Source organism: Nelusetta ayraudi, unplaced genomic scaffold (assembly GCF_046127955.1).
Source record: "Nelusetta ayraudi isolate G7.1 ecotype Tasmania unplaced genomic scaffold, CSIRO-AGI_Nayr_v1 ptg000135l, whole genome shotgun sequence".
NCBI lineage: Eukaryota > Metazoa > Chordata > Actinopteri > Tetraodontiformes > Monacanthidae > Nelusetta > Nelusetta ayraudi.
The window spans coordinates 14,991,315-15,012,500 of NW_027466185.1; the positions used below are offsets into that span (position 1 = coordinate 14,991,315).

Consider the following 21,186-nt stretch of genomic DNA (forward strand, 5'->3'; position numbering starts at 1 on the left):
GATGATGAAGATCTCAGTGCTGCAGAGCAGAACTGACTGAGTTGGTGACTCGATCGACAAATTGTGAATAATAGAAATAGAAAAAGCAGAAGTGAGAGTTGCAGAAGCGACAGAGAGGAAGTGAAAGACATCCAGAAATAAACAATCAGAGAAATGCAGGAAATGACATCACAAACTCAGTTTTATTGTTTCCCGTATGTGTGTGTGTGTGCGCGTGTGTGTGTGTGTGTGTGTGTGTGCGTGTGTGTTTGTACAAACACCTGGTTCAGTATTAAACAGTAAAACTCCAGCTGGTCTCGGTGACTCCGCCCACTTGGTACAGAGCCAGCTGATTAGCTGGGGCAGGAGCCCAGTCCGAAGTCTTTGTTTATATAAAGGGTCAGACCCCTGCCCCTCTCCCCACCAATAGGGGCAGAGGGGGCATGGCCTCGGTGTTCATCCTTGCCCCCCCAGCAGGTCTGTGGGGGGCCGTGTGGGGGTTTTTGGGGGGGCCAGGGGCCGCGGGGGGGGCGCCGGCTTGCTATTGGCCAGCCGCGGAGACCCCGCCCTCCCTACGTCACTGTCGGGCCGGTCGGCTGGGGGGGGGAGTCGGGGCAGCGACATGGAGCCGCGGTGGTAGTGGAGGTGGTGGCGGGTGAGGGGGCGGAGCCCCGGGAGGGCTGGGGGGGCTGGGGCGGGCGGCGGGGTCAGAGGTCGCAGGCTCTGGATTCGCCGACACTCCTGGCAGATCCTGACATGGCTGCAGCCCTGCAGAAAGGCCGGGGGAGGGGGCGGGGCCAGGGCAGGGGGCGGGGCCTGCAGCAGGGGCCGCTGGGTCCCCGCCCCCCCGCCGTCGTACAGCCTGCCGTTGCATAGCCGCACCTCCCTCACCAGCCTCAGGGGGCGTGGGGGCGTGGCCAGGCGTGGGGGCGTGGGCAGGTGCCGGGGGGGCTGCGGGGGCGCCCGACGCAGCACTCCGCCCCCGCCCAACAGGGGGCGCCGCCTCCGCCGGCGGCGCCGCGAGCGGGAGCTCCTCCTGCAGGAGACGGCGTTCCTGAACTCTGAGAGCATCTCCTGACAGACTGACACCTGGAGGGAGGGGCCAGGAGGTGGAACGGGGGGGTGCAGCAGGGAAAGGGGGAGGGGATTTTAATCAAATACAGACTGAACATTAAAAATTCCAAAGGTGATGATGATGATGGTGATGATGAAGGTTTACCTCGTCAGTCTCAGCACTGCGGCGGGTCGACCACACGAACTCCATGATGGCCACGAAGACGGATATGATGAGGCCACAGATCAGGACCACGAAGATCCCACCAATGTTCTCCATGCCCAGACCTCAACACACACACAGGGAATGGACAGACAGACAGGAAGTAGACAGACAGACAGGAAGTTGACAGACAATCAGACAGGAAGTGTTAGATTGCATAGAGTGAGGGGGTGGGGCTCAGTGGCTAAGTGCGAGGCCTGTGATTGGCCGGCGACCCCTGAGGCCACACCCACCTTTGGCCCGGTGGTCCTCCTCCCGGGGACACTGCCCCCCCTCCCACCAGCGCCTCTTCAGGATCTCCAGCCGGTTGGTCTCTTGCAGCTGCAGGATTCCCAGGGAGATCTCATCCCTGTAGGGGGAGCCTGCGAGCACAGGTGCATTGTAGGAACACAACTCAACAACAAGCACTGGTTGTCACATTCACTCTGGGTCAGTGGGAGGGGCCAAAGGAGACACAGCACAGGTGAGGTCAGCTGAAGGTCACGGGATCATTCTCCCGTCCTGATTCATGGCTCCTCCCCCTGCAGTGACCTCCCTCCTCCTCCTCCAGGGGCCAGCAGTGAGTCCCGGAGGAGGAGGAGAGCCCCCTGCTGGTGGAGGTGTGTGTGGAGGAGGAGGTGAAGGTGGAGGTGTGGTCAGATGATGGATGGAGGTGAAAGTGGAGGTGGAAGTGTTATCAGGAGGAGGTGCAGGAGTAGGTGGAGGTGGAGGTGGAGATGTTATCAGGTGGTGATGGAAGTGGAGGAAGAGGTGGAGGTGATCAGGTGGAGGTGTGTGTATTCAGGTGGTGTTGGGTGGAGGTCTCACCCAGTGGCAGGCCGATGCCGTAGCCCTTGGTGTCCAGCAGACCTCCGATCTGCGTGAGGTTGCAGTCCAGGCTGCGGTGGTACTCGTTCATGCTGCTCTCTAGCAGGAAGGCGTACTTGGAGTTGAGCACGCGGGCGATGCCCTCCTCCGTGCTCTTCACAAACACACTGGGCTGCTTGGAGTACATGTAGTTCCACATCCGCTGGTACGTCTGGTAGCGGGAGTTCTGCAGGCCAGGACAGAAGAACCGTCAGAGGAACCGACTGAGGAACCTTCAGAGGAACTATCAGAGGAACCATTAGAGGAACCATCAGAGGAACCATCCCTACACCACCCCTCTGGTGGGCCTCAGGCTGTCTAACAACATGGCCCCCTGCTGGCTGAAGCAGGTGAGAGCAGCAGGTGAGTCACCATGAAGAAGGTCATGGTGGAGCCTCCGTGGATGGTCCCGTACTGGATGTTGGTCTGGTCGGCCAGGTCGTCTGGAGACTCGATGGGGACCTCCATCCTCTGCACTGTCAGGAAGGCTGCCAGGTTGGCTGTGTAGGAGGAGATGATGATGAGGGTGAAGGCCCACCTGGAGGAGGAGGAGAAGGAGGAGGAGGAGGAGCAGGTGGAGGAGGAGGAGGAGGAGGAGAAGAAGAAGCACTTTGACTAAGCAGAAGATAGAGCTTGACAGGAAGTGGAGGAGTGTGATGATGAACTGATGGATTTCTCCTGTTAGTGGACACCACACACTCTCTCACTCACTCTGTCTCTCACCCCCCCGCCTCCCCCCGCCTCACCCACCACACTCCGCTCACACAGCGGGTGGACAGGGCTCTGGGTGAGATGTGTGATCCCTGCTGCATGAAGCCTCCTACTGGGAACCACAGGCTGTTTCCCAGAGTGTACTGGTTCTCCACCAGCTGCTGCTGATGACCACCATGAAGACCTCCACCTCCACCTCCTCCACCACGCTGACCATGCTGCTGCCAGGGGGGCTTGGGGGGGGACCACTCGTAGGGGCTCAACCTGGGGGAGGGGTGGGGGGGGACAAAAGGGACAACTGCAGATTAGCTTGGAATTTGTTCCCCTGAAGAAACCTGCCGGGTGGAGTCAGCCAGTGCAAAGTGTTCAGTATAAGCCCCGCCCCCCAGAGACGCCCTGTCTTTGTCTCCTTCCAAACACGTGGAGGGCTGCAAACAGAGGCTAAACATGATGCTTCCTGCTGAGGTCCTGGATGGAGAGTGAAGGTTCTGGAGTGAGCAGGATGTGAGTGTGCAGGAGTGTGCAGGAGTGTGCATGAGTGAGCAGGAGCACCACCTGGCGGCCAGGAAGAGGACGCAGCTGACGGCCAGGTAGGCCAGCAGCATGAAGAGCCAGACGGCCGGAGAGAAGGGGTCCAGGAAGGAGAAGTAGCCTGGCTTCCGACCCTGCAACACACACACATACACACACACACACACACACACACACACACACACACACACTGATGATGCACAGCTCATTGCTAATTATTATTATGTGTCTAATCTTCAGTCGCCTCCTCAGTGTTCAGTGCTCTTCTGAGCCACTTGAGGGCACCAGAGCTCCTCTGCCAGTGGAAGCTGAGGGCTGCTGCAGGTGTTGTGAGTTGAGATGATGATGCTGACAGAGGCGCTGCTGCTGCTCCTGCTGGAGAAGAAGCATTTCTCCACCAGGTTCTAATGGTCTTCAAACTTTGGAAGCCAAATGCAATGAAGTGAGTGGCGAACCAACGAGACGATTGTGATCTTTTATCGCTATTTGTTTTTATTTTTTGCCGATCACACGTGGAAACAAGCCAGGGTAGCAGCAGCTCCGGACGGGACTGTGTCACTGCTAGGTTCCTGAGGAGGTTGGAGAAACACCAGCTGCTTCAGGAGAACCTCAGGTGGATGGATGGAGGTGCAGCTACTGCTGCTGGAGCTACCGGAGCTAATGAAGCTACTGGAACTACTGGAGCTACTTGAACTACTGGAGGTACTGGAGCTAATGGATGTACTGGAGATACAGGAGATATTTGAACTATTGGAACTATTGGAGCCGCTGGAGCTACTGGGATATCACAGAAGCGGACGTGTGATGGGTCTAAAGCAGGGGTGTCAAACATACGGCCCGCCGGCTGGATCAGGCCCGCAAACTGTTTTTTTCCGGCCCGCGAGATGATTTTGCAAAATATAAAAACTGGAGTTTCAATGAAAATGTGCTGTTCTGTGTTTCTACTTCGCAAACAAACTCAATACTGGGGCTGAGCAAACTGGCACAAGTACAGCCACTCACGTCTCCTATTGGCTGCCCTCATTGCCCCAGAAGGTCTCCTATTGGCTACCCTCAATTCCCCCTAAATGTCTCTGTGGAAACAGACAAGGTTGATGCAGAGCAGTGTTGCCAACTTGCCGACTTTCTCCCCCCAAAAAGTTGCTATCCTCCCATAGCAACTTTTTTTTTGTCACAAGCGACTAGCGACAAATCTAGCGACTTTTCCTGGCGTTGTTACGTTGCGATCAAGTGCAAATTGTCAATTATGAAAATTAGATGATGAGGTCATTTGGCGACTCCGAGCGACTTTCAGGACAGCTAATAGTGACTTTCCCTACTGAGGAGTTGGCAACACTGCAGAGTGCAGAGTGCTCAAAGAACACGAACAAAGTAAAACAAAGAAAACAATTAGAAGTTGTTGTTATTTTTGCGTTATTATTACCATACCATGAGTTTACCGCTCTGGCCCGCTTGGGAATGGATTTTCCTCTATGTGGCCCGTGAACCAAAATGAGTTTGACAGCCCTGGTCTAAAGGGTCTACAGGGTGAGTTTGTTTGTTGTTGTTGGTTTTGTGTGATGAAGCAACACAAATGCAAAGTGACTTTGTTTGGTTTTATTACCTGAAGATGAAGCAGCAGATGGAAAACAAGAATATTAATGGTATTAATACTCATGATTATACTGCTGAGGTGATGGTGATAATGATGGTCATGAAGATGATGATCATGGTGATGATGATGATGATGAAGATGGAGGAGGTTCTGTGAAGCTGCAGATCAACAGGGGGTCAGTTGTTGATGTTAATGATTCAATCAACAGTCTCTTTGATTTGTTATCGACTCCTGGATGAAGATGTTTTGGTTTTTCATTGGTTCTGGATTCTCTGGCTGCTCTGAGTCCTGTGTATAACTGGCTCCATCCTGTGTGTAATAGTCACACCATGTAGTTCTCCTGTGAGCCACTAGAGGACAGCAGAGCCTCGCTGCCAGTGGAGTCTGAGGGCTGTTCCAAGTGTTCTCAGGATCTTCTCACACCAGCTGCTGATGGAAAAGAAAGCTCTGCCTTGACTGACATCTTCTGTGACGTTCTGACGACTTTGGGAACAATTTTGGAACTTTTGGATTTATTTATCTGTTAAGACTGCAGTTACCACCAGGGGGTACTGTTTCACCACCTGGGGCTGCAGCTGTGGGTGTCGCCCTGAGTGGGACAGACGGCACTCTGATTGGTCGAAAAAAGTTCAAGTGTGTGTGTGTGTGTGCGCGCGCGCGCGTTACCAGGTGGACCCGGTACAGGATGCTGATGCCCAGGGTCATGAAGGGTTTGGAGAAGTCGATGACCTTCTCTCTCTCTGAGGTGATGGTGAAGCCAGCTACAGCTAGATCAGCCTTCTGTAGGGAGGAGGGGGAGGGGGAGGGGGAGGGGGAAGAAACAGGAAGTGATGTCAGCACGTCCAGCTGATTAACAAGTTGCTCCTGTTAAACTGATTTAACCCCCTTTATCAGCGTGTGTGTGTGTGTGTGTGTGTGTGTGTGTGTGTGTGTGTGTGTGTGTATGTGTCTGTCATGCTGAGGGTTCCCACAGTGTAATTCAGGGGTGGGCATTTTTGCAAGGGGCCACATGAGAAATCTGAATTGTGTCAGAGGGCCACATACACACACACACACACACACACACACACACACACACACACACACGTATATATATATAGGTATATATATATAAATATATATATATAGACACACTTTCCGTTAATTTCTTTGAAGAAATATTCATTTTCCCACCGTGTTTGAAATTTTCTACGCTATTTTGCGTTTCTTCGGTGCTGCCATTTCTGGTGACTGCAGTAAAAGGTTTTTTTTGCTTGATTTTGTTTAGTGAAGAAGCGCCGTTTCCATGGCTTGCTCCATCTAGTGTTGAAACTGAGAAGTGCATCTGAGTTGAGCTCAAGCTTCTTGTGCGGGCAATTTTCAATTATATTTTCAGAATCTGCTGCAGGACAATAAAAACTGGACCGTTGGCCAACTGCGGCCCGCGGGCCATGATTAAGACACCCCTGGCGACTCAATTAACCAGGACAAAGATGGCTGATTGGCCACAGGCTGCTGTTAGCGCTCGCTCCTACAGTGGCCTCTCCCTCTCTCTGATTGGCTGTTTCTCAGGCATTGACCTGGTCTGGACCAATGAGGCCTGGTCCTGGTTCGCTCCAGTCCCAGAACCAAGTCCATTACCAGGTCTAGATTCTGTCCCAGGTCCAGGTCCAGGTCAAAGTCCAAGTCGAGTCCCAAGACCAAGATCAGGTCCTAGTAAAGGTCTTGGACCAATTCCAGGTCCAGGTTTAAGACCAGTGTCAGGACCAGGATCAGGTCTTCAGGACCAAGAACAGGTCCAGGTGTCTAGGTTTCAGGTCTAGGACTAGTCCCAGGACCAGATCCAGGTCTAGGTTCAGGTCCAAGTCCAGGCCAGGACCAATCCATGGGACAAGGACCAGGTCCAGGTCCAAGGTCCAAGTCCAGACTTGTGGTCCTGAGCAGGAGATGCTCCAGTCCAGGTGTTTAGGGTCCCCCACCCAGGTCCTCCTGGTCCCCCCAGCCCTCAGACCTTCTGGCCCTCCTTACCCTCTGGATGAGCTCGCCCACCATGCCGGTCCAGCTGCCGTTGGGCTCCGGAGCTCCGTACAGACCGTCCTCCACCAGCTTGATCCTGAAGGAGAACCTGAGGAGGTGGGCCAGCTCCCTCAGCAGGTCCACACAGAACCCCTCATAACGCTCGTTCCCCTGGAGGTCAGCGTAGTTGGAGCGACGCATTACATAGGGGTTCTCCTGCAGGAGGAAGAGAAGCAGGAGGAGGAGGAGGAGGAGGAGGGCGAAGAGGAGAAGGAGGTGAGGAGGAGGAGGAAGAGGACGAGGAAGGAGGAGACGGAAGAGGAGCAGCATGAGCAGCAGCAGCAGGAGGTGCAGCAGGAAGAGAAGGTGGAGGAGCAGCAGGAGGTGCAGCAGTAGTTACCAGGATGGTGGTGACAATTAGGGTCTTGTTTATCAGGGTCTCAGAGGTGTTGAGGTCCAGAGAAGAGGAGTTCAGGACCAGGGAGTTGTTGGAGAACCAGGTCCCTACCTGAGGGGGAGGGGAAAGAAGGAAGGGGGAGAGGCATGAAGGGAGAGGGAGGGGCAAGAAGGGAGGGGGAGGGGCAGGAAGTCAATCAGAATCAGATGCAGCCCACCTGAACAAAGGGGGTGTGGCTTAACCATTTCCCCTCCCTCTCCCCTCCCCCACTGGCAGTTAGCACCCTGAGTGAGGTGAGCTGGCAGTTAGCGCCCTGTGCTAGGTGAGCTAGCGGCTGCAGGCTCTGCCCCTTGATGGCCAGTTGGTGATGCTGCAGTGGAGGACTGTCAACCAGCCGTCAATCAATCTAGCCCTGCCCCCCTCGGGCAGCTGGCCCTGCTGTGACCCTTGTTGACATTTGACTTTTTTACACCCCCGTAAAGCAACGCTGATGGAGCTGATGGAGTCTATTGATTTGATTGACAGCTGCTCCAAGTTGATCATCTTCCAACACACACACAGGGGTCAAGCCCCGCCCTCGGTGACCTCTTACCTCTCTGTGACCCCCGGGCTGCTTCTCCAGGATCTTCAGGCTGTAGTTGGTCCTCTGACCTCCACTGTTGAACTCTATGTGACCTGTGAGGCCGTCGTACTCCACCTGACCAACACACACACACACAAAGACACACACACAGACACACACACAGACACACTGTAGTTATCCCAGGAATCAATCCTGAAGAAGCATTGTGTGTGTGTGTGTGTATGTGTCACCATGCGGAGGTAGTTGATGAGGGAGGTGCCGTGCTGCCAGATGGAGGGGGAGGAGCAGCTGAGGGGCTTCACTCCAACCTCCTGGCTGCGGTTCAGCTGCTGTACTGCACTCAGCACCACCTGCACAGCGTCCAATAGGAGGGCAGCTGACACCTGGGGGGGAGGGGCAGGGGGAACACGGTCACTGTGCGCTGCGGCTAGCTGCAGTTAGCCTCCGTGGCTAAACCTCACAAAGCTGTCAATCACTCAGTCAGTCACTCAGCTGGTGGTGATGGTGATGAAGATGGTGTGTGTGGTGGGTTCTACCCCTAGTCCAGTGTGTGTTGTGTGTGTGTGTGTGTGTGTGTGTGTGTGTGTGTGTGTGTGTGTGTGTGTGTGTGTGTGTGTCTCCTCACCCCTGGTCCAGGGGGTGTTCCAGGGTCACACTCCTCCCTCCAGGAGGTCCTCAAGCCCTGCAGGAGGTCCTGGTAGGAGGTGTGGGAGGAGTTGAAGATGGAGAAGCCCAGGATAGAGAAGGAGTGATGGAGGAGCAGGGAGTCCAGCTGGAGGAGAGGGAAATCCTGCAGGAGGAGCACACACACTGTCAGACACACACACTGTAGCACACACACACTGAGACACACACACACCGTCCAGCTAGAGGAGGACACACACACATACACACACACACACACACACACACACACACACACACACACACACACGCAACCGCTGTCTCAAACGCACACACTAGCCAGCACAATGACAGGAAGGAAACAGCGCCCCCTTCAGGTCAACGTGTTGTTGCTCACTATATAATGATTCGCATCATTAATGATTAACTCCTATGAATAATAAATGAGACGCAAGTCATTCATACATTGGGCCAAATGAACCCCTTGATGCCCCCTGGTGGCTGGCCTGGGAACTCCTCATGACTTGAACCTCTCAGGAATAGGGGTCTAACTCTGGCTCGCAGGCCAAATTTGGCCCTGCAGTGTCATTCTAGTACCGCTATCATACAGCACATGTAGCCGCGAACACTACTAATCCCAGAATGCTCTGCTTCTCCATCATGACAGGACGTTGATTGAAGGATATCATTATGACCTGAAGGTGGCGCTTCCAGCAAATATTTATTTTTGAATGTGCTGATGGTTTGTTGTTGTGTAATATATAGAAAAAGAGTGAAATCAGCAGAAAATGAGTTCACTGTTGGTGAAAATATTGTTGACGTCCATGTTTTTCTTTTTTAGATTTGCCAGTTTGTGCTGAATATGCAGAACTGAAGGTGACTTTGAGTGTGTGTGTGTGTGTGTGTGTGTGTGTGACAGAGGGTCCTCATGGTTGGCTGATGGTGCTGCAGTGGTCAACAATAATATCTGGCTCAGGATTCGTCCAGTCAGCAGCAGCTCCTCCTGCAGGGCCACGCCCACTTCTTTTTTCACATCCTCTGGTCGCCCGTTGTTGCTAAAGGCTCCCTCTTCTTCTTCTTCTTCTTCTTCTTCTTCTTCTTCTTCTTCTTCTTCTTCTTCTTCTTCTTCTTCTTCTTCTTCTTCTTCTCCTACTTCTTCTATGTCTTCTCCTTCTTGCGACCTCAATTTATTTAGCCTGTTAGCACTTGCGCCTCTGATGCTAACCAGCTAGCTATGCTAACTCTGAGGGGTTATTTTGAGATGTAGTCAGCAGCTCTCCCCTTTCAAGAGGAGCGACCCTGATTGGTCGGCTGATGTCAGCAGGTCTCTGGTGTGTTTAATGCAAAGTTAAAGGAAGGTCGAAGCCGAGCCGTTTTTCCTCTTGGTGGCCGTCTAGGATGGTGGAGGACAAACAGGAAGTCCACCTCCTCTTTTCTTTTTTCTTTTTTCTTGTTTTTCCTTGTTTTTTCTATTTGTTCCCCTTTTCTTCCCCCCCTTTTCTTTCTCGAAAGAAAAAAGCAAGTTCATCTTCTTTTCTCCTTTCCTTTTTTCTCTTTTCCCATTCTTTCTTTTTTCCTTTTATTCTCCTATTGAAAGAAAAAAGAGGAAGTAAACCTATTATCCATTTTTTCCTATTCCCTACTTCTATCTTTTTCCTTTTTTCTATTTTTTCTTTTTTTCTCTTTTCAAAATAAAAAAGAAGTGAACTTTTTTCCTTCTTTTTCCTTTCTTCTCAAAAGAAAAAAGAGGAAGCCAACCTTTCTTTTTTTTCCTTTTTTTCCTTTTTTTCTCTTCTTGAAAGAAAAAAAGAAATAAGAACCTGGAATTCAACCTTCCTACCATGGTGGTGAGGATGTACTTGTAGAAGGCAGAGGTCATTCCCAGCTCGCTGGCCTGCAGGGGGCAAAGCAGAGCTGCGTTAGAACAACAGCAGCAGTAGCTGCAGGGCCCTGATTGGCTGGTGGGTGGTGGAGGGCAGGACCTTGCGCAGGATGCGGTAGGACACGGAGGCGTTGGCGTGGATGATGATTGTCGCCACCTTGTCGTCCCGGATCTCCTTCAGCAGTGGAGTAGGGTCCAAGCTCTGGTCCAGGACCCGGACCGACAGAGACTCCCGAGAGATCAGGAAGCCCCGCAGCAGCTCCTCCAGTCGCAGCAGGCCTGGGGGGGCAGAGCCACACACCACAGCCAACCATCAGCCTGAGGCAGTGGCTGGAACTAGGGATTAGTAAGGACGAGGAACTAGGTACGAGAAGCTAGGAACTAGGAACAAGAGACTAGGTGCTAGGGACTAGGGATTAGGGACTAGGGACTAGGAACTATAAAACGAGAGACTAGGCGCTAGGAACTAGGGACTAGGAACTAGAAACGAGAGACTAGGTGCTAGGAACTAGGGACTAGGAACTATAAAACGAGAGACTAGGCGCTAGGAACTAGAAACAAGAGACTAGGCGCTAGGAACTAGGGACTAGGAACTAGGAACAAGGGACTGATAGGGACTAGGAACTAGGGACTAGGAATGAGAGACTAGGCGCTAGGAACTAGGGACTAGGAACTAGGGACTAAGGATAAGGAACTTGGAATGAGAGACTAGGCCCTAGGAGTTAGGGGCAAGGGACGTAGAAACCCGGCACTCAGGACTAGGAACTAGGCACCAGGTACTAGGATCTGGGATCAAAGAACTAGGGACTAGGAACCAGAAACTAGGAACTGTGTACTAGGAAAAAGGAATCAGGAATTAGGAAGCAGGAAGCAGGAAGCAGGGACTGGGACCTAGTGAGGAAACCCCAGCAGGTGGACTCACACTCGGCCTTGGCGCAGAGCAGGCTGGTGGTGGGGAAGTTGAAGGAGCGAAGGATAGAGGTGAGGGCCAAACTGAGGTCCTCGTTACTGGGGAACAGAGTGACGGAGGAGAACCGGAGGTACGGAGGCCTGAGGGTCTCCTCTGGACCAATCCTCACATGAGGAACCTGAGGAGGAGGAGCAGGAGAAGGAGATGAGGAGGAGAAGGAGAAGGAGATGGTGGAGGAGGATGAGGAGGTGGAGAAGGACCAGCAGGGGAGGAGGAGGAGGTGAAGGAGGAGGAAGAGGTTAGCCTGACTAGCCTGCTACCCTGGACACGTCAAGTGGGCGGGGCCAATAGCAACTCACCTCCTTCTCTCCACAGATGTGGCTGATGGTGGAGACGGAGGCGGGGCTGGAGGCGGGGCCAATGACAGAGACAACACCCCTCGGCAGGATCTGACACACTGCACAGAGAGCAGAGCAAGAGCTTTTACCCCGCTGCTTCCCCCAGAGCTTTAGCCTAGCCTGTTAGCAGCTGAATGCTAAGCAGCAGCACTCACTGGTGGCGGTAGTGGAGAAGTGCGAGTCGTCGTGCAGCTGGAAGTGGTCGAGCTCCAGCGCCACCTGCTGGCTGCTGATCTGCTGCCTGGCCAGAGCCAGAGCCAGCCGGTCTGCAGGGCCGCACCAAGACTGGGGGTCCAGGACCACGGCTGGGGGGGCAGGAAGTGAGGTGGGAGAAAGTAGTAGGGGGCAGGAAGTAGGCATGAGGTGGGAGGGAAGTAGGAAAGAGGAAACAGGTGAAGGTGTGAGTAAATGAGTATCTGGATGCAGCTGCAAGTCTTCTGCAACATCATCTCCATCATCTTCATCATCTTCATCATCTTCATCATCACCATCATCTTCATTGAACAACTAGAAGATTTATTGACTTCCTGCTCTGACTGGATGTTTTTAAGGAGGCCTGAGTGGGCGGGGCCTAGTGGGTCACATGACCCTACTCACCCATGCGTAGGGGGGCAGGCTGGCTGTGAGAGGGCGGGGCCACGGTCAGCAGCAGCAGCAGCAGCAGCAGCGCTGACATCTTCTCCTGCTCCTCATGGAGAGTCTGCTGGCCGCCTGCAGCTCCGCCTGCAGGACCGGAGGAGGCCTGGCAGCCACCGGCCCACTGATGCTGGCCAGGGTGCTGGACCTGGAGGAGCAGCAGGAGGAGTTAAGGGAAGAAATGAAGCAGGAACTCAAGAGGGACCAGGAAGTGAAGCAGGAAGTGAAGCGTGGAAAAGGTCTCAAGGTGGAGCCATACCACCTTCCTACACAAACACACACACAGCTGCTTCTGTTACTGCTGCTTCTGTTACTGCTGCTGCTGGTACTGCTGCTGCTGTTGCTGCTGCTATTACAGCTGCTGCTGCTGCTGCTGCTGGTACTGCTGCTGTTGCTGCTGTTACTGCTGCTGCTATTACTGCTGCTGTTACTGCTGCTGCTGCTTGTTACTGCTGCTGGTGTTACTGCTGGTGTTACTGCTGCTGCTGTTGCTGCTGCTGCTGCTGTCACTGCTGCTGCTGGTACTGCTGCTGATCCTGTTACTGCTGCTGCTGTTACTGCTGCTGCTGGCACTGCTGCTGTTGCTGCTGCTGCTATTACTGCTGCTGCTGGCACTGCTGCTGTTGCTGCTGCTGCTATTACAGCTGCTGCTGTTACAGCTGCTGCTGCTGTTGCTGCTGCTGTTGCTGCTGCTGCTGTTGCTGCTGCTGCTGGTACTGCTGCTGTTGCTGCTGCTGCTATTACTGCTGCTGTTACTGCTGCTGCTGTTGCTGCTGTTACTGCTGCTGCTGTTACTGCTGCTGTTACTGCTGCTGCTATTACTGCTTCTGTTACTGCTGCTGGTGTTACTGCTGGTGTTACTGCTGCTGCTGTTGCTGCTGCTGCTGTCACTGCTGCTGCTGTCACTGCTGCTGCTGGTACTGCTGCTGCTCCTGTTACTGCTGCTGCTGTTACTGCTGCTGCTGGCACTGCTGCTGTTGCTGCTGCTGCTATTACTGCTGCTGCTGGTACTGCTGCTGTTGCTGCTGCTGCTGCTGTTGCTGCTGCTGCTATTACTGCTGCTGCTATTACTGCTGCTGCTGCTGCTGCTTCTGCTGCTGTTACTGCTGCTGCTGCTGGTACTGCTGCTGCTCCTGTCACTGCTGCTGCTGTTACTGCTGCTGCTGGCACTGCTGCTGCTGCTGCTGCTGCTATTACTGCTGCTGCTGGTACTGCTGCTGTTGCTGCTGCTGCTATTACTGCTGCTGCTGTTGCTGCTGCTGCTGTTACTACTGCTGCTGTTGCTGCTACTGCTGCGTTATTGTTACTGCTGCTGCTGCTGTTCCTGCTGCCTCTGCTGCTGCTGCTGTTGTTCCTGCTGCCTCTGCTGCTGCTGTTACTGCTACTGCTGCTTTTGGTGCTGCTGCGACTGCTATTACTGCTGCTGCTGCTGGCAGCGGATTAAAGTGTGACATCATCGGCTCCTGGTGGTGCCGCTAGCAGCACCAGCACCAGCAGTGACCTTCAGGAAACAATCAGGCAGGCCGGACGGATCTGGCAGCCTCAGGGGTCGGAGCCTGTGATCCTAGGCTGATAGCAGCACCTCATACTCTCCGAGAGAGAGAGAGAGACAGAGAGAGAGAGAAAGAGAGAGAGACACAGAGAGAGAGAGAGAGTGAGAGACAGAGAGAGAGAGAGAGGGGGAGAGGCTTTGGCTTTAAAACGCTGCTGAGATGTTGGATTATTAACAAAAAGACGCCTGAGCCGGCTGCATCTTAATGAACAACAACAACGACATCAACTACTTCCTGTTGCTGCTGAAGGTTTGAGGAGATCATGCTAACGACGCTAGCTGCCGTCCACCCGCCCTGCCCCCCCGTTAGCGGTTAGCAGGTCAATAACAGCCAATCAGACTGAGACAGGAAGTGGAGGAAATGGTTCTCACTCACACTCAACAGCCAGCTTCAGCCCACCACTCTGAGGTCTGAGGTGAACGGCCAGCAGGGGGTGACCAGCTGTGGGCTAGCAGCTGTCAATCAAGGCTACAGGGGGCGGGGCTATGAGCCTTCTGTTTAATCTGGAGTTTATTTTTAAAGCTGCCAAAACTCCATATTAATGAGATGGTTGGCGTTTAGCGGTTATGAGTTAGTGCGTCAATAACACCCAATCAGACGCTCCGGGACAGAGATGAGCTGCTGTACCCTATTAGCATAGCTCCTCCGCTGTCCCGCTAACACAGATTAAATATTTACACACAACACTAATTAGACGACACACACGCATGCACACACATGCGCACACGCCTGCGCGCGCATACACACACACACACACTCTCTTGGGAGGCTCACTAACTTCAGTTTGATGAGATGAGAGCAGCTGCTGCTCGAGCGCGCGTTCTGCTAGCTCAGTTAGCCGGTATTGCTGTGATGCTAACAGCTACTAGCGACTAATTATTAGTTATTAATTTTGTTGATTATTAGTTACTAATTATTCATTTCAAACAGCAACATGCTCTAGGTGGCAATGTTCATCCACCTGTAGGCAGACTGCCTTCACTGTCAGTGGCTGGCGTGGGAACACATGCACGCACACACGCACTCTGGTCCTCGACTCCAATCTTCACCAATCTTTCCTCTATTTCTGTCTCCCCTCTCTCTCTCTCTCTCTCTGTCACTGTCTCCCCCTCCTCCCCCGTCCTGTTGCCACGGCAGCAGGCAGGAGGAGGAGGAAGAGGGGGAAGGAGGGAGAGTGGGGGGAGGTGGTCATGTTGACGGGAGACAGACGTTTGTGTCAAAACACAGATGATGTCTGTGTTCATTTTTCTTATTTGTCTCTCCACACACACACACACACACACACACACACACACACACACACACACAGCAAGCAGCAGCTTCACTTTGCAAACGTCTTTAATCAGTGGTGAAGGAGCACCTGTGAGAGGCCCTGCCCCTAGCCCCGCATCATCTCCCTCCGTCCTCCTCCTTGACCAGGTGAAGATCTTTACTCTGTCTTTTTTTTGAGGGTCCTTTAGATTGTGATTGGAGGTGGAGCTCCTGCAGGAAGTCCCGCCCCCTTCTGCAAAGGCCACGCCCCTTCTCCAGCAGGTCCGGCCCTTCTGCACCCAGCCTTGACCAGGTGAGGACCTTCGGTCTTCTCTGAGGGACCATCAGAAGGTTTTTGAAGGAGGATCTCCTGCAGGAATCTTCTCCCGCCCGCCCTCCCCCCTCTCTCAGCCCTCGTCCTCGCCTCCCCCCTCGTCGTCTCCCCCTGCCTCCTCCTTGACCACGGGCACTCCGTCCAGTTTGCGCAAGTGTGGGATCCTCCTGGAGGCCTCGTCCATCCAGGTGCCGTCGGCCGAGTGCTTGTCCTCCAGCGGGTTCCCGGAGAAGACCAGCTCGGCCAGGCAGGGCACGGAGGCCAGCCGGGTGAACTCGGCCCAGTCCTTCACCACGTTGTTGGCCATGTAGAGCACGCGCAGCTTCTTCATGAACTCGATACCCTTAAGCTTCTCGATGAAGTTGTAGGAGATCCAGAGCTCCTCCAGGGTGTCGGCCACGGCCTCCAGGCCGCTGATGGCCCGGATGTTGTTGCGCCCCAGTGACAGCAGCGTCAGGTTCTTCAGGCCGTTCAGGTGGCCGATCTTGTCGATGCAGTTGGACGAGAGCGAGAGCGTTCGGACGTTGGCCAGCGAGGCCAGATGGGAGTCCATCTTCTTGATCGGGGGCACCTGGCCAAACAGGTGCACTGCCTCCGCCTCCGCTGCCTTCTCCTTGGTGCGCTCCTCCCAGCGGGACAGGGCCTCCCGCACCGTGGTGGCCATCACCTCCTGCTGCTGCTGCTGATGTAGTTACTGTTGTTACTGCTGCTGCTGGAACTACTGCTACTAGTGCTACTGGTAGTAGTAGTACCACTACTAATAATACAGACGTATTCTTCTTTTTCCGCTGCTTCTTCTTCTGCTGCTGCTCAACTCAGCCGCAGCCTTTTATTGGACAATTCCTTGCATCAAAGTAGCTGCACTTCAAAGACACTGCAGGGCTTTGATTTGTGACATCATCATTGTGATGAGCTATGATATCATCACTGTTGAACAGTGACATCATTGCAGTGACATCATCACTGATTCATTCATTGATTGTAAAGAGCCCTTTATGATGTCATGACCAGAAACTTCTCTATTTTGGAGGGAAGATGTGGAGAAGTTTGCTTTTCCTCCTGCTCCTCCTCCTCCTTGGTGTGTGTGTGTGTGTGTGTGTGTATTGGCTCTGACTGCTTTTGTCAGATAGGAAAGCGGAAAATCTGCTGCTTAATTGCCAGTGTGTGTGTGTGGGTGTGGGGGTGACAGGGATGACATCACTTCCTGCTCCAGGCGAGACTCAGGAGGGGGTGGGAGGAGCTCCTCACCCTGTCTGCTACTGGTTCAGAGCTCAGACCAGTTCAACCAGTACATTTCACACTGGTTCACACTGGTGCAGCGAGCTGGAACACACACACACACACACACACACACACACACACACACACACACACACACACACACACTTTCTCTCACTCTCCAGGTGCCACTTGGTCGTCAGTGTCGTTGACGTGCTGATTCTGTTGCTAGGAGACGCTGGCCCCTCCCCCTCACCTCCCCCTCTCCCTAGAGCTGTTGCTGCTGTGCTGCGTTCAAAGACGCTTCGACCCTGAATGCAGCACAGCAGCAGCAGCACAGCAGCAGCAGCAGCAGCAGCAGCAGCAGCCTGGACTCCGCCCGGCGACAGTGGGCCGGCCAATCACAGACGCCCCCGCCCCCGTATGATGGACGGAGCTTGGGGGTGGGGCTTCACTACTTAAGCCTCCAATTGGCTGAGAGGTGGGCAGAGCCTAAGGCACAGTTATTAGGGACCAGGGCCTCCCTCTGCGCCACAGGTCCTCCTCCTCCTGGTGGGCGGAGTCACAGTTTGGAGCAGATGGCTGCTGATTGGATGAAACGAGGTGACACCAGCTGGCTGACCAATCAGAGGCTGCTGCTGCTTCCCATCGACCTGACTGTGCTCTGCTGCCCCCTGCTGGTCACTGGGATCACAGACAGGAGGAAGAGCAGCGGCTGATTTGATTGGTTTTTCGGCTTTGATCCCGCCCACCCTGGCAAGACCACACCCCATTTGTGACTCCTTCTCCTTCGTGGCTCCGCATGGCTTAGCATAGCATGGCTTAGCTTATCCAAGTGTAGCTCTAACAGCACGCCAGGCCTCCTTCGTGGCTCCGCCCCCTTCCTCTGGATCGAGGACGCTTCGTCCTCGATCCGGAGGACGAAGCGTCAGTTCTTCTCCCAATGCTTAGCTTAGCATAGCTTTGCTTAGTTTAACTTATCCCAGCACAACTCTAGCAGCAATCGCAGGGCTGCTCCAGACTCCCAGTCTTCTTCTTCTTCTCCTGATCCCCACCAGGGTCCCGCAGGTAGAGCGCCCCCCTGCTGGCTGACTGAGGTCCTGCAGCAGTGGCTTCACTTCCTCTGGGTGTCAGAAGGTCAAAGGTCACCGAGTGTCCTGAGCTGCTCACCTGAACACAGGACCAACAGCATCACTCAGTGTCCATGCTGAGAGAGGAGGAGAGGATGACCTCTGCGTGACCCCTGAGCACATCTGATGATCAGTCGCCGCCTCTTTTCAAAAAAAAAAAATTCATTTTTTTCATCGCCCTGCCGTTAATTAAGAGGATCAAAGAGCGGAGATGAAAGCTTCCTGCTCCATCAGCTCCTCTTCAAGATGAAGATGAAGTGTTTCGCAATTCATATAGACACACACACACACACACACACACACACACACACACACACACACACACACACACACACACACACACACAGGCTGTGGTGGATTCCATTCCCAGAGAGCTGAGCAGCGGCAGCAGCAACAGCAGCAGCAGTGGCAGCAGCAGCAGAAGAACCTTGAAGAGCTTGTAGGCCAGAAGACCTCCTGAGATGTCTTCCGGCTGACCCCTCCCCTCCTGTTACTCACAGCACCCACTTCCTGTTTGACTCAAGTAGTGCACCAGAGTGAGAGAAATGGTGTGGAGGTATATTCCCAGTGTGACCTAAATGTGTCGTCAGCTGGGAATCAAAACCAAACAGCAAAACAAACAGGAAGTGGATGATCTCCAGTCGGTGACCCCAGCGGGGGGCGCGAGAAAGAAGGAGAGAGAGGGAGAGGGAGAGGGAGAGAGAGACGGGTTGCAAAGGAAGACGGATAAGATGCTGAGGAGCAGATGTGGAGGTGGGGGAGGTGCAGGAGAAAATGATGGAGTGATTAAAATAGTGAAAGCAGGCGGAGGAAGAATACGGAGGAGGAAACAGGAAATGAGCAAAGGAGGATGAGAAGGAGGAGGGTGTGTGTGTGTGGGGGAGGCTGTGAACACCTGGCAGGAAGCTGCAATTCCTTGGCCAACCAGGTGGACCAGTGGGCTCTGGTCCTGGAGGTCAAAGGTCACCTGCTGCCGTCCCTCCCCATTGCCGCTAATCGATCCTAAGCTCAGGGTTAGCGTGTGCCGCTAACGATTCACATGACCGTCAAATGCCACAATTCATCAGCCAGCACTCAGGAAGTGCCGCTCCACATCCTCCCCACTCTCAGTGAGGTCATCAATCACATGACCAAAGCAGGCAGGATGACCTTTAGGGACAGTTAACTGGTCGCCACGGCAACCAAACAACAGGCTAGTATAGTTGGAACAGAAAGTGGTCGACGGCGAGGCTCCGCCCTGAAAGTCAGGACTAGCAGCTAAGCTTTAGCATGGTTAGCCTGCAGCAGGGGCGTGAGGCAGCGGTGCTAGCTTTAGCGACGGCGCTATCATTAGTCATGGAGCAAATCAGCAACTCCTGCAGGAGCAGGAGCTCACACCTGTGACCCTATGACCCCCATCTGCATCAGACCACACACACACACACACACACACACACACACACACACACACACACACACTCATACACAATCACTCACTCACTCACTCACTCACTCCAAACAGGCCTTCATTGATTTTCCTCCTACTCCGAGAAACAGGAAGTAGATCCGGAACTACTTCCTGTTTCAACCATCAATCCTATCACTGCACAACAGGTTTCAAAAAAACAGATGATGACAGTAGAGAAGAATATCAGCTGGCAAAAGCAGAGAAGAAGAAGGAGAAGAAGAAGAAGAGGAGGAGGAAAAGGAGGTGGCCAGAAGGGCCAGAAGGGGGCGGGGCCAGCAGTACTCACAGAGTGAAGGGGATGACAGCAGCAGCAGCTGATTGGATGAAGCCTCCTCAGACAGTGGAGCTGCTCTCAGACCAGCAGGGAGCGGGGCCAGACCGCACCAACATCAAGAAAGGGGCGGGGTCTTCCAGCTCCGTCTTGCAGTCCACTTCCTGTTTCCTGTCACTGTAATCCCTCCGGGTGCAGTTCCACTTCCTGTCTGAGCAGGACGTACTCAGCTGATGCCTGCCAGCCAATCACAACTCAGGGCTCCTGGGGTCAACACCACCCCCCTCCGGCCCTCGCCATCCCCCCTAGGTGATGCCCTGCCCACTCAAACTCCTCCCACCTATCAATCAATGTGCTGTAGCCCTGCCCACTCCTTCTTCTGATCCTCCTCGTGTGGCGTCTAATCCCGCCCCCTCATCAGCTGCTGTTGATTGGTTACAAGTGTCTAGCAGTGGAGGGGTGAGCGGGGTGAGGAAGGGGGGGAGGAGGGGCAAGATTTCACGCAGCCGTCTCCATCATTTAAAAGACGATCAATCAGAACAAAGATTAAAAATTAAAAGAGGAAGAGCTGCAGTGTTTGTGTGTGTGTCCGTGCGTGTGTGTGTGTGTGTGTGTGTGTGTGTGTGTGTGCGTGCGTGCGTGCGTGCGTGTGTGTGTGTGTGTGTGTGTCTGGCTGGCTGTGTGTGTGTGTGTCGGGGGCGCCGAGTCGTGGCCCTACATGGCGAGGGGGCAGGAGGGGGAGTGGGCGGAGTCAATTCCTGGTTCCAAACATCCGGAAGGTTCCGTCCAGGATCCACCAGCAAGAAAGAAATCCAAGGAAAAGAAGAAAGAAAAATCTCCCAGAATCCTTTGCAGCAGCTGGTTGGACCTCCAGGGGAGGGGTGGGCGGGGCCTCTCACCCCCGATGCATTCTGGGACACGTCTCGGATCAATCTGAAAAATATGAAGAAAATCATCACACAAAGAAGCAACAACAGTGGGCGAAGCGAGTGCTGATGTTTGGTGGGGAGACGGGACTTCTGATTGGTTGCTGGGCGGGGCCTTTGATTGGTCGGGTGCGGGTCTTCTTACTTGACTCCGCCCCTTTCAGCACCAGGTTCCTGTGACTGTTGGTGGAACTGTGTTGGTTGGAGACCGTCACACCTGATTGGCTGCTGCAGCCGGACTGACTGGGCTCTCAAACCAATCACAGCGAAGGGGCTGAGAAAAGGGGGCGGAGCCAAGTCCCACTTCAGTGTGTGTGAGAGAGATGTTTATCTCCAGCAGGGAGGAGGAGGAGACGGACGAGTGTCTGGCACTATAATGCTGAAGACTGATGGCTGTGGCCCCGCCCCCCTCCCCCTTATGACATCACCCCCACTCCTCCCCCTGGAGGCTCCACACAGCCCATAATTAACAGCCGCCTCTTTATCTGCCGCCGTCCCGTCAATCAAAAGCCACAAAAGGTTTTAATTACAGCTGAGAAGATCAGTGAGGGGGTGGGGGTAGCGGTGGCAGTGGGCCAAGGGGGCGGGGCTTCCACAATATCAGCTGCAATATTGAGGACAGCAGCAGCTCCTCCACTTCATCCAGCTTCAGCTGCTTGATGGAGACCAGAGGACCAGCCATGGTCCTTGAAGA

The 21,186-nt window shown here is 53.9% G+C and overlaps 1 protein-coding gene and 1 pseudogene across 1 annotated transcript; both read right to left on the minus strand.

Moving 5' to 3' along the window:
* Window positions 1-186: 186 nt before the first annotated feature.
* LOC142877157 (glutamate receptor ionotropic, kainate 5-like) lies at window positions 187-20,208 on the minus strand. The gene is made up of 20 exons (XM_076011553.1): window positions 19,582-20,208; window positions 12,324-12,510; window positions 11,882-12,031; window positions 11,688-11,785; window positions 11,341-11,506; window positions 10,519-10,697; window positions 10,377-10,430; window positions 8,538-8,702; window positions 8,143-8,295; window positions 7,922-8,026; window positions 7,333-7,440; window positions 6,945-7,148; window positions 5,604-5,717; window positions 3,368-3,477; window positions 2,852-3,076; window positions 2,474-2,639; window positions 2,063-2,288; window positions 1,489-1,617; window positions 1,199-1,320; window positions 187-1,068 (listed from the first exon to the last, which is right to left on the minus strand). The coding sequence occupies exons 2-20, from the start codon at window positions 12,400-12,402 to the stop codon at window positions 436-438; spliced, it is 3,186 nt and encodes a 1,061-aa protein (XP_075867668.1). The 5' UTR covers window positions 12,403-12,510; window positions 19,582-20,208; the 3' UTR covers window positions 187-435.
* On the minus strand, window positions 15,574-16,274 carry LOC142905132 (dynein axonemal light chain 1 pseudogene; annotated as a pseudogene).
* Window positions 20,209-21,186: the final 978 nt, after the last annotated feature.

What these genes read in the sequence shown, in the direction of transcription:
- LOC142877157 (XM_076011553.1), bottom strand. Translation starts at nt 12,402, where the DNA reads ATGTCAGCGCTGCTGCTGCTGCTGCTGCTGCTGACCGTGGCCCCGCCC. An exon ending in GTCCTCTTCCTGGCCGCCAG is followed by an intron (nt 3,077 to 3,367) that starts GTGGTGCTCCTG and finishes CCCCTCCCCCAG; the next exon opens with GTTGAGCCCCTACGAGTGGT. An exon ending in CCACCATGACCTTCTTCATG is followed by an intron (nt 2,289 to 2,473) that starts GTGACTCACCTG and finishes CCTGGCCTGCAG; the next exon opens with AACTCCCGCTACCAGACGTA.